Genomic DNA, 16,369 nt, shown 5'->3' with positions numbered 1-16,369 from the left:
AATAATATAAATAAAAAAATATTGACATAAAGCCCATTTAACCAATATCTTAAAAAGAAAGAAAATTAATGTTAGAAACTAGCTATGATGAGATTTCCCCATGATTGATTGACAGAGGAAGAGATTCCGAAATATCGAAAAAAAAATTTAAAGCACTTTTATGGTAGAAACAAACTAAAACTCATTCAACCAAGTGGGGACTAGGTGGTTAAGACAGGTCCATAGTACCAAGCTTAGGGCATAAACAAGTTTGTTCTATAAGCCATTTTATTTTTCATATATATAGATATAGATATAGATATGTATTCTGTTGTCCGTTTCATCTCGAATATTTTTATTTTACTATTTAATTGTTTACCCAATTATGCTAAGAAAACCGAAAAACAAATAGGCCTAGTAAAGACTTAAAAGATAAAATATAAAATCGATTAAAAATTTAAAGTAATATAACATAACAAATATAAAAAAACATGTAAAAATATTTAATAATAATTGTATGGTAACAAAATATTTTAGAATTTGGACCAAAGACTATATAAAGAGAGGTTCTTTCTCATACTCACATAGAGAGAGGTTGAAAACTACAAACTATTTCTCTTTATGTTCCGGTCCTTAAATAGTTGGATATATAACCCTGTATCTGATCCGTTTGATGTGGTGTACAGATAACAGAGAAGATAGTTAAGTTTTACACAAGCGAGTATTTTGGTCCCATATTTATGAATGGACTGATCACGGAACCGTAGATAGAAAGAGTAATGTGGTAACATCAGGAGGCTAGGAGCTCGCTTTCTGACATTGCTTGGAGATCTTTCAACTGGTCTTGTAATTTCTTTTTATTCCAAAAAGAGCTTTTCATGGCTTGAGCACAAAAAATTTCTCTTGCAAGGAAACTTGCCACTTCTATAAATGGCTCTCCTGCTCATCCAGGCAGCACAAAGAGAGCCAGCCATGAAGAAGTATCTCTTTCTACTCCTGCACTTATGCCTCTCTTTGCAACTATCCACCATACCCTTGTGTGAGAGTGACTATGCATGTGACCCAAGCATCATTGATACCACCATGTTGGCCTTCTGCAAGACTTCTTTGTCTTTCCAAGACCGTGCGCAGGACCTTGTGTCGCGCCTTAGCCTCCAAGAGAAGGTACAACAGTTGGTAAACAAGGCTGCTGGTGTCTCACGACTAGGCATCCCAGCATATGAGTGGTGGTCTGAAGCCCTTCATGGAGTATCAAACACAGGGCCTGGCGTGGTGTTCAACTCCACTATTCCCAGTGCTACTAGTTTTCCGGCAGTGATTCTCTCAGCAGCTACCTTTAACAAGTCTCTTTGGTATCAAATGGGACGTGTGGTGTCCACAGAGGCACGGGCCATGCACAATGTGGGGCTTGCAGGACTCACTTATTGGAGTCCGAATGTGAATGTTTTTCGTGACCCCCGATGGGGCCGTGGACAAGAGACGCCAGGAGAGGATCCCTTAGTCGTCGGAGAGTATGCGGTGCAGTATGTCAAAGGGTTGCAGGAGATAACTGACGGAAAGCTTAAGGTTTCAAGTTGTTGTAAGCACTACACTGCCTATGATGTGGACAATTGGAAAGGAATTGATCGGTTTCATTTTGATGCTGAGGTAAGGGTGTCTCTAGTTATTGCACTAATCACTTGGATATTCTATTAGTGATTGTGATATTGGTGTGTTTGTTGGAGCTACAGGTGACACAACAAGACTTGGAGGATACATACCAGCCACCATTTAAGAAGTGCGTTGTGGAGGGCAATGTTAGTAGTGTGATGTGCTCTTACAATAGGGTGAATGGAGTTCCAACTTGTGCCAATGGAGACCTGCTCAAGGGAATTATAAGAGGGCAATGGGGATTAAATGGGTGTGTGTTTTTCTATCTTCTCTATTTAGTCTCTCTGGTAGTGGGATTTGAAGAAATTCTTCAATGAAAATCCAGCCTAACACTTGATCATTTTGGTTGAATAAACAGATATATTGTCTCTGACTGTGACTCCGTAGATGTTTTCTATAACGCAATCCACTACACTGCCACACCAGAGGATGCAGTTGCTGTTGCTTTACAAGCTGGTAATTATTATGCTAGCAAGAAGTAGGAGTGAACTTCATTCTCGTCCCATTTGTATACAATAATTCTTGGGGATGTTTGACATAATCATTACCAAAATTCAGTTGTAGAAGGCTTTTGGTCTTGTCATGTGCTGTAGAATTTACTAAAAGTTATGACTCTTGTAGGTTTAGACATGAACTGTGGAACTTATCTTGGGAAGTACACAGAAAATGCTGTTAATCTGAGAAAAGTAGAGGAGGCCATAGTAGATAAAGCGTTGATGAACAACTACATAGTTCTGATGAGGCTGGGCTTCTTTGATGGAGACCCCAAACAGCTCCCATATGGAAATCTTGGACCTCAAGATGTCTGTACAGATGAGCACCAAGAACTGGCTCTTGAAGCAGCAAGAGAAGGCATTGTGTTGCTTGACAATGATGGAACTCTCCCATTGTCTTCTAATGACACAGAAGGCTTACTTATTGTTGGGCCCAACGCTAATGCCACTCAAGTCATGATAAGCAACTATGCAGGAGTTCCCTGCAATTACACTAGTCCTCTTCAAGGACTTCTACAATATGCACCCAAGTCATTATACCAGCCAGGTTGTGCAAGTGTGTCATGTACCGATGGGAGCCTCATCGAATCAGCAGCCATGGCTGCGTCAAGTGCTGATGCAGTGGTTATTGTTGTGGGGCTTGATCAGTCAATTGAGGCAGAGGGGTTGGACAGAGTTAACTTGACATTGCCTGGGTTGCAGGAGAAGCTTGTGAATGAGGTTGCAAGTGCTGCAACCGGACCTGTGGTTCTTGTGGTCATGTCAGCTGGACCTATTGATGTGTCTTTTGCCAAGAATCAGAACAAGATTGGAGCAATTCTCTGGATAGGATATCCGGGTCAAGCTGGAGGACAGGCCATGGCTGAAGTCATAGTCGGAGATTATAATCCAGGTTATTTCCTTCTCTTATTCTCATTTCTACTAGTGAAACTCCTTCAGACATACATACTCTTCTCAGAAATAACTGAGCCATGTCCAATTGCAGGAAATCTGTGTTTAGATCCTTTTATCTCCATCTACATAATTCCATTGCCTAAAACAAGTCTGGTGTGTTGAACAGGGGGGAGGTCACCTGTTACATGGTACCCACAAGAATATGTGGAGAAGGTACCAATGACCGACATGAACATGAGATCCAACTCTTCTAGGAGCTTCCCAGGAAGAAGTTACAGATTTTACAAGGGCCAAACAGTTTACCCGTTTGGTCATGGACTCAGCTACACCACCTTTTCCAAGTATATAGGTCTTGCTCCTTCCACTGTCTTGATACCACTTAATCAACCAACAACCCTTATCACTTCTAACATTAGCTCTTCCAGACCTAAATCCACAACTAATTCATTGGAGGCTGGTGAACGAGTGATTGATGTTTCGAGCATCAAATGCGAGGGTTTAGAGTTCATGGTAGGAATCACTGTGAAGAACACTGGAGATAGAAATGGGACACATGTGGTGCTACTCTTCTGGAAACCCCCAACTTCAGATAAGGTGAGTGGGACGCCTAACCAACAGTTGATTGGGTTTGAAAGGGTGCATCTGAAAAGAGGTGAAGTCAAGAACTTGAGCTTGAAGGTAGATATTTGCAGAGATTTCATTGTAGTTGATGGGCAAGGGAATAGGAAGATAATACTAGGACAACATACTTTGCTTGTGGGTGCTTCCAATGAGCGCCAAGTGAGGCACTATGTCTATGCGAGGGCTCTCCAAGACGACGATGCTTCATCTATTTATACTATTTAATCCGTAGGTGTTTGTGAAAAGGTACAAGTAGATAAAATGAAGCAATATCTGACATTGCTGAAATGTTTCAGTCTCGTTATCCAGGATTTCAAAGACTAGAGAATAGAATATGTGTAAAAGGCATGGATCTATCCATTTTTAGCTGTACTATAAACTTTCATTATCGAACAATATCACTCGTCTTAAATGGCAAAAACTAAGGTATGCTTGCACAGATAGGAAAGTGTAGGAGAAAATACAATAGGAAAATTTTTTTAATGACCAAATTTTTTCAATATTTGTGCCAAAATTATTGACCAAAATGTTTCAGAAGGTAAGTACTTACCTCCTTGAGAGTGTGTTTCTCTGGGATTTCTTTCTCTGCTTCATGACAACTGTCAAACAAACAACATGAAATTAGAACGTGGAAAACAACAGTTTAGACTTACAGACACATTTCTATTCCAAATTAAGGGCTTACTTTGCACAAAGATGAAAATTCTAGCAGTATGTACAATCCCAATGCCGGCCTGACAATAAAAATTGACAGCAACAGGTGCAAGTGAACTGCAGGTTGGCCACAACACAACCATCCTGCACTGGAGATGGTTTCACCAAGCTGCAAATTGGAACAGATGTAAGCTCATAATGATGATAAATAGTCAAAAAATGAAAAGAAAAAAAAGAAACTACATGATCAAATATTAGACAGCATGATGGATATTGTACTGTCTGCATCAACAGAATATCTGTCACAGAATCACCAGTTCTGTTGGCCATACCAGCAGCTTTCAGAGCCCTTTTGTTTATTTTTTTCTTTGTTTTTTTAGCCGCTTTGTTCCATCCTTGTTATCTTGAATACTATCAATTGTATCTTTAATAGCACCCAGCAAGAAGTCCCCATCAAAGTATGGCAACCGAACTGCAGTCACTTTTGCCTTACATTCCCCAGTAGACATTAAAGATGTGGTCAGATAAGTTGGTCAACTTGACCACTATTTCTTCTTGAGAGCTTTCCGAAATAATGCTCAGTACCTAAGATTTAAATAATCATTAAAAAGAGCACAACAAAGCAGATATATACACAGTATATAAGAGCATATGAAGGTACACAAAAAGTACAAAATATTCATGAAAGCATCTGTGTGTGAAATAAATCAGGGCAGGTATACACATCAGTCCTTCAGTTTATCAAACAGGTCACTTAAGAGGGTGATAGAAGTCGTCATCAAAGTCTTGTCACAACTTCATTGCAGTCAAATACATGAATACTCCTCTACTCTGCTCTATCATAGTTTCAAGAAAAAAAGGAAAATAACCAAAAGAAAAAGCTTTTAGATGTAGCTTACCATGTAAAGACTGACTTGGAAAACTCTCAGATAGGTTTGAGAGTTCCAAGTTGGCCTCTCTAAATGATGGCTCTAATGGACTTGCTCCAGGAAATGCATGCAAGGAGAAGCCTTGCTGATGTCCAACAGTTCCTGTCAAAGAATCAGCCAGAACGAGTATTTTGTCTGTTTTCTGGTAGGAAGAAATTTCCACATATAATCAAATAAATATGAATTATCCATAATTGATTCATAGAATCAGTTTGACCCTAAATGATAATTACTGAAAAGCAAAATAATAGAAAGCTCAACCAAGGAGAAAAATGACATAAAGGTAAAAGATATTTGAGTAAATAGATTCACCAATTAATGCATCTGAAACAAATAGATAAATAAAATCAACAAGGATCACGCACATTTTCAAAATATAGAAAAATTCATATTTACAACACGATGTTAAAACTTGCATGAATAATTAGACATGACAACAAATTGAAGTGTTAACCACATAAGAAATGTAATTACCATCAGTCGTTTAATCCATATTAATGATAGTGTGATTGAATTTATTACTATTTGTTCAGTGAAGCGTTATATACACACACTGCTTTGAAGCAAATTATAGTCTAGTATGTTTTGATGAACGTTCTAGCAAACTGTGGTCATTATGAAGACAGAGAAATCTTTTGCTGATACTAAAATACCAGAAAATGCCAGAGTTGAAAACGAAAGTACTCAACTTGAGCCTTCCTAGCTTACCTGTTACAACAATTGGTGAAGAAGATGTGCTAGACTTATTTTTAGCCCAAGTGTGTTCTCCAACATCTCTCACCACTATTTGCAAGCCTGTTTCCAGAGTACTTGGATCACAATATTCCTCCTAAAAAGAAAGCAGTACAGATAATATTAGTACTGGATTGGAAGCAGCAAATCACATTACAATGGTAGCAACATTTAAGTATGTAAAATCAGAAGACTCATCCACCATGACCCAACTTGAGATCCATTAGCTATTGGCTCTTTATTTTGAACAAAGGAATTGGACTAAAGCAAGTAATTTTATGAAATTGGGCCAACTAACATAAGTAATATCTCATTGGCTCAAAGAAGCATAATACAACTGACCAATAGATGGAGTTTGAAATTAAATGATGATTGCTATTTAGTTATTTAACTTCCTTTCCATATTGGAATAAGCATTTATACTTATATAGCAATTAGGTGAAATACAAACTGAACTCAGTGAATAGTGGTGAGAAAAAAGAATTGAAGAAACAAATAAAAACAGGAAAGTGCTAATGTGGAAAAGATAAACCAACCTCGCTGCATTAACAGGTATTCCACTCTTTCTCAAACACAAGTTGGTTTGGCAGGTGGATATAATTGGAGGGCTTTTATCCCAGGGTATGAATTGTTCCTGATTGCTTTCAGTGAAGCATGCAGGTATTGCCAGGAAAAAAGTAAATCAAAGAAGTGTATTCTGCTCCATGAGAATCAAAAACACATTCAGACTTCATCTCAGTAGCTCATCGATAGTGAATACCGTAAAAGATAAAGTAAATCGCTGTCTTGTGAGGCTCAGATTGTCAAACCACCCTAGGCTGATGCAGGATGGGATTCTTCACTGTCTATGGTGCCCCTTTTTTCGTGAGTTTCAAAATTAATTGGCTCAACGAAACATAAGTAGAGGAAAAATTAAATGATACTTTATTAATGAAATAATGAACAGTTACAAATGAATTGTTCATATACTTTTCCTAGAATGGAATTTTACATATGTAGTTTGTGCAAAATCATCATGGATGAATGTTTAGCTCGCCGGAGTGTGTTGAACTGCAGAAAGTTCTCCTGGCAGAACTCCAAGAAATAATTGCGATTGTCAACGATACAATTCTGAATGTTCCTATCCTTATCCTTGGTTTCTTCAGGAACATTGTCGACCACAACCTGAAAACGCTCACAGGTGTAAAAATCGATTTCGTAGTGATATTAGACAAAAAGAAGACAATGAAAGTTCATTCTCAAGTATTTTACAATGCAAATGGACACATTGCTGACATGCTTTCTTTCAGAAGGCAATGAAAATATGTTCTCAAGTATCTTACTTAAAGAATGCAAATTCTTGTTTCAGAAGTTAAGTGCTTACCTCCTCGAGAGTGTGTTTCTCTGGGATTTCTTTCTCTGCTTCATGACAACTGTCAAACAAACAACATGAAATTAGAACGTGGAAAACAACAGTTTAGACTTACAGACACATACAACAGTTTAGACTTACAGACACATACAACAGTTTAGACTTACAGACACGTTTCTAATCCAAATTAAGTGCTTACTTTGCACAAAGATGAAAATCCTTGCAGTGCGTACAATCCCAATGCCATCCTGACGATAAAAATTGACAGCAACAAGTGCAAGTGGGTTGCAGGTTGGCCAAGATACAACCATCCTGTACTGGGTAGATGGTTTCACCAAGCTGCAAATTGGAACAGATGTAAGCACATAATGATGATAAATAGTCAAAAAATGAGAAAGAAAAGAAACTACGTGATCAAATACTAGACAGCGTGATGGATATTGTACCGTCTGCATCAACAGAATATCTGTCGTAGAATCACCAGTTCTGTCGGCCTTACCAGCGGCTTTCAGAGCCCTTTTGTTTATTTTTTTTCTTGGTTTTTTCAGCCGCTTTGTTCCATCCTTGTTATCTTGAATACTGTCAATTGTATCTTCAATAGCACCCGGCAAGAAGTCCCCATCAAAGTATGGCAACCGAGCTGAAGTCACTTTTGCCTTACATTCCCCAGTAGACATAAAGATGTGATCATATAAGTTGGTCAACTTGACCACTATTTCTTCCTTGAGAGCTTTCTGAAATAATGCTCGGTACCTAAGATTTAAATAGTCATTAGTAAAAGCGCAACAGAGCAGATATATACACAAAGTATATAAGAGCATATGGAGGCACACAGAAAGTATAAAATATTTATGAAAGCATGTGTTTGTGTGTGTGTGTGTGTGTGTGTGTGAAAACAAATCAGGGCAGAGATATACACACCAGTCCTTCAATTTATCAACTTTTGGAATCTTCTGTATCTCAGGGTGGCAATTGAAAATATAATCATTTCCTTTCAGTGGAGGGCAGGCCCATATATAACAGCTTGCAAAACCACGGTTTTTTGCATAATCGAGGTACCCAATCTGCATCAGTCCACATAATTCACTTCAGCATTCATCCTTAATCTAAAAATGTGTAAATATGAAAACAGAAAATTGAACAGAAGTTAAAACCATGAAATGGGATAAGAGAGGTACCAATATTTCATGGTAAACAAATGTGCGAAGAGCCTCTCCACTGGCAGCACTTATATCAGGGAGGAAGTATTTGACTGAATCAATATATGAAACATAAACATGCCTCTGATTTGGAGATGCACATTCTGATCCAAACTCCTGGACATACATGGCCAAAAGTAGAACTTCTACCCCTTGAATCTTTTGAAACAGCACAATGGCCTGCAAAAAAAAAGGCATATGTTTGTGAGAACTGTTCACGATTAACTATGTTCAAAGTTATATATTATAAAACATCATTACCTTTGATTTGAACGGGAATTCTGAAGGGTAGCTTCCCTTGGGAAAAATATCACGAAACTTTGGACTCACTTCCAGTATTTTGTCAATTGATGAAACTACTCTGACAACAAGATTTTCTGCTGCAGGTACCTGAATATTAGGAAAAAGATGTATTATGTTCACATTGCTGTTCTGTATCAACTGGAATACTTGAAAACTTTATCGCTAGACATTGCAAACAGAACCATCCTTTTTACTTTGAACAGTTCAAGAGAAGCATCAAATTAAAATTACAATACGCAAAATCTGTTTTCAAACCTTTTAGTGTCACATCATTTAAAAAAAAAAAAAACTTTTAGTGTCACATAGCGGACTCACTATTGGTTTGTCATGTATCATTAGAAAAAAAAATTACCTCATTGAATTTCTTTCCCGAGGCCTTTGCCCGTAGTTTTTGATCTTTCCTTAAACGTTGGGCAAGTCGCTTCTCTATGTGATCACTAAGGAAGGATTTTGGCAAGTCTTTGGCACCAGGAACAGAATTTTCAGGCAAGGGTTTCCTACTCCCACTTTCAATCTCTTTCATGGAACAAATAGGACATGTGTATTCAGCTGCTCCTCCTTGATTATTTTCACTATTGAAAAGAGCACATATCTCATGCTGCCAGCCCTCACATTTATCACACTGAACCCACTGCAAGTAACAAAGAATGCATGATAATCAGACTGCAAATTGCTAAAACAAAGAAAAATAAACTTAAAAGTTCATGCAACCGATTTCAACCACAGGATTGTGGGGGTTTTTTTTACGACATGAATAGAAAAGATTTTTAGAAGTGAGCAGTTAGAAGCATGGTTTTCCAATCCGGTGGGTCGACCTGGCATTTTGATGGGGCGGGTCGGGTTGGGGGGTCACACTGGCCCCATCAGTTTTAGGTGAGTCCCCTCCAACCTGCCCTGAGTCCAACTCGGGACTTGGGTTGAGCCGAGCTGACTCAGCTGACCCGACCTGTAAACCCAGATCAGGTCCCAATTCCAGGTCAGAAAACCTGGTTAGAAGTAAAACTGCATAGCTTGATCGAGTACATTTTATTTTTTTTAGAGAAAGAGCTTGATCAAGTACACGAGTCAATAAATTTGATTAATTGAATCAGGTAGGTCTGAGCAGAATCAATGTCAACTTATGATTGGTTCATTTTAAAAAATTAGAAACCAGTATAGTGTCATTGAAAGTTGAGATTAAGGTTACTCAACAAATTCTTCAAGTATGTGTATTTTTTATATGCATCACAAACCAAAATATAGTATATGACAGAGACACAAATAAAGGACTTACAGGTTCTTCAAATGCTTCATCATTCTTCGTCCTCTTGAACTTATACTTATCCACAGCAATACCGTCAACCTTAAAACTCTCATTTCGGAACTCGGTGTAGCAGTGATTACAGAAGCAGAAGGTTGGCTTTCTTGCCTCTTTCATGGACGAGTTTTCAGCAGGCTTTACATGGTAAACTGCATTTCTCTTGATTTGAGCAGAGCATAATGAGCAGTATATAGCTGGTGGCTCAAACATGAGAGTCTCCACTCTGCACAATTTACATGAGTTCTCATTCACCACTTGTCCCAGTGTGTTGAACTTCTCAGCCTTTGCTTTGCACTGGAAATAAATTAAATAGACAAGATTAGGTCATTTAAAATGACAAAACATTAATGCATAACAAGTGAGAGGACAGTAAAAGTTAATCTATAACAAGTGACATAGCATATTTAATTTTCAGAAAACACACGAAAATTTTTCTTTTGCTCCATGCAGAACAAACCAAGCTTATAGGTCTCCACATTACAATATTAAGAAACAATCAACAAAATTGAGCTTATGTAGCTAACAAAATGAAACTTTACCTCCCCGGTCCACTTCCTGAGACTCTCAATGTGCTCCTTTATTTGCTCTGGCACAAATAGTTCAGTCATGGCTACAACTTTTAGACTTGCGGAAACTGAATTTTTGGCAGGATGAAGTGATGGTTCTGTAACTTCATGTTTTAACATTGAACGGTCCTGATTAGATTCAATCTCCAAGTTCATATTGTTTTCTTTGGCAGGAGATCCATCAATATTAACAGGATTCCCACGTATGCAAGTTACAGGTGGTTCCATATTTCTATCCAATTCGCCTGCACCAATTTTGTGGACTTCCTTCATACTATCCAAGACATCCTGTTCTTTATCAACAGCATTAATGACCTGAACAGACTTCATTAGCACTTTCCCTAGATGGTGAGAAGAACACTCCTTCCCAGGCATTAGGGAATCAGAAGATTGTAGATGACTCACAAATAGAGGTGATCCTTGAGAAATTTCTTTAACTTCATCTTTTAACATTGGGCGGTCCTGATCAGATTCAATCTCCAAGTTCATATTGTTTTCTCTTTTGTGGACTTCCTTCATAGTATCCAAGGCATCCTGTTCTTTATCAACAGCATCAATGACCTGAACAGACTTCATTAGCACTTTCCCCAGAGGGTGAGAAGAACCCTCCTTTCCAGGCATCAGGGAATCAGAAGATTGCAGATTATTCACAAATAGAAGTGATCCTTGAGAAATTTCTGTAACTTCATCTGTTAACATTGGACAGTTTTGATCTGATTCAATCTCCCAGTTCATATTGTTTTCTTTGGCAGGAGATCCATAAGGATTCCCACGTATGCAATTTCCAGGTGGTTCCATATTTCTATCCAATTCTTTGTGGAATTGCTTCAGAGTATCCAACACATCCTGATCTTTATCACCAGCATCAATGACCTGAACAGACTTCATTTGCACTTTGCCAAGAGGATGAGCAGAACACTCCTTCCCAGGCATTAGGGAATCAAAAGATTGTAGATGATTCACAAATAGAAGTGATCCTTGAGAAATTTCTGTAACTTCATCTTTTAACATTGGACAGTCCTGATCAGATTCAATCTCCAAGTTCATATTGTTTTCTTTGGCAGGAGATCCATCAATATTAACAGGATTCCCACGTATGCAAGTTCCAGGTGGTTCCATATTTCTATCCAATTCGCCTGCACAAATTTTGTGGAATTGCTTCAGAGTATCCAACACATTCTGTTTTTTATCAACAGCATCAATGACCTGAACAGACTTCATTAGCACTTTGCCCAAAGGATGAGCAGAACACTCCTTCCCTGGCATTAGGGAATCAGAAGATTGTAGATGATTCACAAATAGAGGTGATACTTGAGAAATTTCGTCCTTATTTTCCTTCACACCACAGTAAATGTCATAAACAATCTGAATAGACTTCCTTGGCCTTTGTTCTGCAGCAGATGGATATTGACCCACCCTAACCTCCTCAGCCATTTCCACCTCAGAAGACTGGACCTTCTCTTTGAAAGGATGTGAATTTTGCCAAGTTACACTCGCTGGAGAGGGGTGATCCACTTTCATGCGTTTCAGTGGGAGCTTTTGAATCTCTTCAGCATCTACTACATTTCCAGTGCCACAAAGCCGTTTCCTCGAGTCTTGTGTAGAAGAAACTGGCTTACAAAGAAGGCATGAGCTATGACTGTAGTTCCGATAACAAGCTATCAATTCTCTGTACTCGTAACATCGGAAACTTCTGCAGCTATTGTCCCTACACAGATTTGAATGTTGTATAATCTCTTTCATTCTTTTACAGTAAGTATCCTTGCATTCTCCTTCTGGAGTAGAGCAATTCAAACTATGGACACATGCATGAAAAAACTTGTGTCGTGCCTGCAAAGATGATGAAGAATTTGTATTTCTGGCCCCAGAGGGAGATCCTGTAGAGCCATATGAAATAGATGTAATACTGGAACAGCCTTCAGAGGGACTTAGAGGCTGGATACTCTGAGAGCTTAATAATGTGTCAAAATGACCTTGAACCACCGTGCTTTTCATGCCTGTATTCAGAACATCCACTTGTTGACTCTGGTTCTGATGGCTGAAATGTGGTGCACATTTTTGACTTTTGAAAGGTGCACACTTTTGAGTTTCGAATGGTGCCCCATGGAATACCTCAGAGGTGTCCACAAAAACATCAGAATGCCATGTGCATTTTCTTTCCACTTTATTTTCATATCCTGCCAAAAAGTGAAAAAAATAATTCATGATCAGGTTAGTCAAGGCATGATAGGGATAACTTGCAGAAAATATCACTATGCATGCTTTCTAGATTAGTGATACCTATTCTTCAGCCTAACAAACAGGTCACTTAAAAGGGTGATAGAGGTCGTCATCAAAGTCTTGTCACAACTTTGTTGTAGTTAAATACATGAATACTCTTCTACTCTGCTCTATAATTTTGCTAGTTTCAAGAAAAAAAAGGAAAATAACCAAAAGAAAAAGCTTTTAGATGTAGCTTACCATGTAAAGACTGACTTGGAAAACTCTCAGATAGGTTTGAGAGTCCCACGTTGGCCTCTCTAAATGATGGTTCAAATGGACTTCCTCCAGAAAATGCATGCAAGGAGAAGCCTTGTTGATGTCCAACAGTTCCTGTCAAGAATCAGTAAGAGTGAGTATTTTGTCTGTTTTCTGGTAGGAAGAAATTTCCACACATAATCAAATAAATATGAATTATCAATAATTGATTCATAGAATCAGTTTGACCCTAAATGATAATTACTGAAAAGAAAAATAATAGAAAGCTCAACCAAACCAATAAAAAATGGCTTGGGGACGAGAAAAATGACATAAAGGTAAAAAATATTTGAGTAAATAGATTCACCAATTAATGCATCTGAAACAAATAGATAAATAAAATCAACAAGGATCACGCACATTTTCAAAATATAGAAAAATTCATATTTACAACACGATGTTAAAACTTGCATGAATAATTAGACATGACAACAAATTGAAGTGTTAATCACATAAGAAATGTAATTACCATCAGTCGCTTAATCAATATTAATGATAGTGTGATTGATTTTATTACTATTTGTTCAGTGAAGCGTTATGTACACACACTGCTTTGAAGCAAATTATAGTCTAGTATGTTTTGATGAACGTTCTAGCAAACTGTGGTCATTATGAAGACATAGAAATCTTTTGCTGATACTAAAATACCATAAGATGGCAGAGTTGAAAATGAAAGTCCTCAACTTGAGCCTTCCTAGCTTACCTGTCACATCGATTGGTGAAGAAGATGTGCTAGACTTATTTTTAGCCCAAGTGCGTTCTCCAACATCTCTCATCACTCTTTGCAAGCGTGTTTCCAGTGTACTTGGATCACAATATTCCTCCTAAAAAGAAAGCAGTGCAGATAGTATTAGTACTAGATTGGAAGCAGAAAATCACATTACAGTGGTAGCATCATTTATGTACGTAAAACCAGAAGATTCATCAACCATGACCCAACTTGAGATCCATTAGCTATTGGCCTTCATTTTGGCAAGGTCTTGGCTTAGTCAACCATGACCGAACTCAGGGCCCACCAGCCATTGGCTCTTTATTTTGAACAAGGTATTGGACTAAAGCAACTAATTTTATGAAATTGGGCCAACTAACATAAGTAACATCTGATTGGCTCAAAGAAGCATAACCAACATGACTGACCAATTGATGGACTATTTAGTTATTTAAGTTCCTTTCCATATTGGAACAAGCATTTATACTTATACAGCAATTAGGTGAAACACAAACTGAACTCAGTTAACAGTGGTGAGAAAAAAGAATTGAATGAACAAATAAAAACAGGAAACTACTAATCCGGAAAAGACAACCAACCTCTGATGCTGCATTAACAAACAGTATGTTGTCCATAGTCATCACTCCTCTGGGCATCCTACTGTCCCAGACACCTTTCTGCTGAAGGAAAATTTCGGATCTGAAAAAGAAGAAGAGACAAAACATATGATCAGGGAATTCAAGTTCGGTAAACCAAACATCGACGAAAAACTAACGGTAATTAAAAAGAGTCAAGAACAGGGGCACTTACATGCGTTGCTGAACGAGTGGCCTTATCCCCAAAACACCACAATCGGTACGCCATGCCGCCATTGAATCATTTCGGTAATTCCCCATTAAGTGCGACATTATGAACTTAGCTTTTCCAAAGAAAGAATCAAAATCAGAATTCCAGGAACACGACGTTCATTCTTTTTATTTTCCTTTCACGAAATCCCATAATTGTTTTCTTTTGTTACCAAACCCTAATTGAAGAAACACCAATTAATCGTTTGATAAGATTAGTCTATAGGTTTTAGAAATCCAGACAACGAAATCGAATTGCTTTGAAGATTCTGAAAGACCTAAATTGAGAAACCAGAAGCAAACCTGAGTAACCGTGAAACAGTTCGTGCCAAAACAGAGCTTTTTGTCGCTTCTACGAAGCTGGAGAGAGTCACTCAGGTCGAGTCGCTATCGAAGACTCTGTGATGCAATCTTTGAATCTGACAAGGACTGCTTTCTTTCTTTTTAAGGTTGAAAAAACAACGAACCACAAGCCCTAATAACGAGATCGATAAGACAAAACGAGGTACCTGAGAACACCCTTTCTTTATACCCTCATTCTATATGGGGAAAGTCTGAATTACCCCTCATCACGTTTTAAGTCTCGGATAGGTATTAGAGAGCAGTCAAATTGCCCAACACTAACTCATTATATTACAATTAAGCCATGGACATGTACCTGATTCATGTGAACTTAGACTTATAAAATTAACCTTGATATGATCTTAATATTTAATTATAATAAAAAATTATTCTAATTTATGTCCAACCTTTGTATCCATCACATATGTATAAACTACACTACCTCTCGAGAATCGATATTTTTTTGCCTTCCTCTTATGGCTAAGCTCTGCAGGCTTATAGGTTGTCAATTTTACCTGTTTATGGAACAAATTTTTTTTTCTTAGGAAACTTATTTTTCAACTAATAAATTTAATATATTTTTTTAACTAATATATGTGAGACTATTTCTTAACACGCCCCTTCATAATTACCAACATATAAAATACCTACTCTGATACCAAGTGAAGTTGGGTATAAGACTTATCACAAATGACTAATCGAAGAGGAACTGCAGTGATCTTAAATAGGGATCCTATAGCGATAGAAAGAATCCCCAATTATTAAAATTAATACATTTGTTCTCATTAATCCATATGGGACTATTTCTTAAGAGCCTTAATAATTCGAGGGTAATTGCCCGAGAAAATATTTGATCGACCCGTTAAATTACAAACTGGGTTGATTTTTGTAGAATTTAATGCAGGCATGGGTACAGCAAATCTGCTGCAATTCACCGGGAGGAAATAAATTGGCAGAGATATCCAGACTCTCAGACGCACTTGCGCATGCCTTCACTCATGAACTCGAGAGAGTTGCAGGAAGGTGATGAAACACAGGTAAGAGAGAGTATCAGAGGAGAGTTATTAAAAAGCTTGAGTGGTCGCAGACGCAGTAATGAGAAAAATGGCGATAACAGAGAAACGGAGTTCTGGGGGAAGAAGATGGCAGGACGATAACAATGAGGACGTAGTGGGCGTGTGACCACTAACTGCTCCATTTGTAACAAGCTTCACTTTTTTTTATCGTGCTTAATGATTAAACCCGCGAGATGCGATCAAAGTCTGCGAGTTGAGCACAAAACCA

The 16,369-nt window shown here is 38.0% G+C and overlaps 2 protein-coding genes across 2 annotated transcripts; one reads left to right on the top strand and one right to left on the bottom strand.

Annotated features, from left to right (window-relative positions):
- The first annotated feature begins 951 nt into the window (after positions 1-951).
- On the top strand, positions 952-4,030 carry LOC137953369 (probable beta-D-xylosidase 5). Its single transcript, XM_068800737.1, has 5 exons — positions 952-1,626; positions 1,710-1,879; positions 1,988-2,085; positions 2,251-3,015; positions 3,184-4,030. The coding sequence occupies exons 1-5, from the start codon at positions 952-954 to the stop codon at positions 3,861-3,863; spliced, it is 2,388 nt and encodes a 795-aa protein (XP_068656838.1). The 3' UTR covers positions 3,864-4,030.
- A 2,910-nt stretch (positions 4,031-6,940) lies between these two features.
- LOC137953583 (uncharacterized) lies at positions 6,941-14,806 on the bottom strand. The gene is made up of 14 exons (XM_068801019.1): positions 14,709-14,806; positions 14,498-14,597; positions 13,893-14,013; positions 13,133-13,264; positions 10,646-12,849; positions 10,080-10,400; positions 9,159-9,437; positions 8,765-8,893; positions 8,483-8,683; positions 8,226-8,368; positions 7,751-8,057; positions 7,504-7,643; positions 7,317-7,365; positions 6,941-7,117 (listed from the first exon to the last, which is right to left on the bottom strand). Exons 1-14 carry the CDS (start codon positions 14,804-14,806, stop codon positions 6,941-6,943), a joined length of 4,401 nt encoding a protein of 1,466 aa, XP_068657120.1.
- Positions 14,807-16,369: the final 1,563 nt, after the last annotated feature.

Source organism: Aristolochia californica, unplaced genomic scaffold, assembly GCF_029961685.1.
Source record: "Aristolochia californica isolate CCGP_79_NKW_82.1479 unplaced genomic scaffold, dmAriCali1.0.hap1 SCAF_16, whole genome shotgun sequence".
In the NCBI taxonomy this organism is placed as follows: Eukaryota; Viridiplantae; Streptophyta; class Magnoliopsida; order Piperales; family Aristolochiaceae; genus Aristolochia; species Aristolochia californica.
This window is presented reverse-complemented; position numbering and strand designations above follow the sequence as displayed.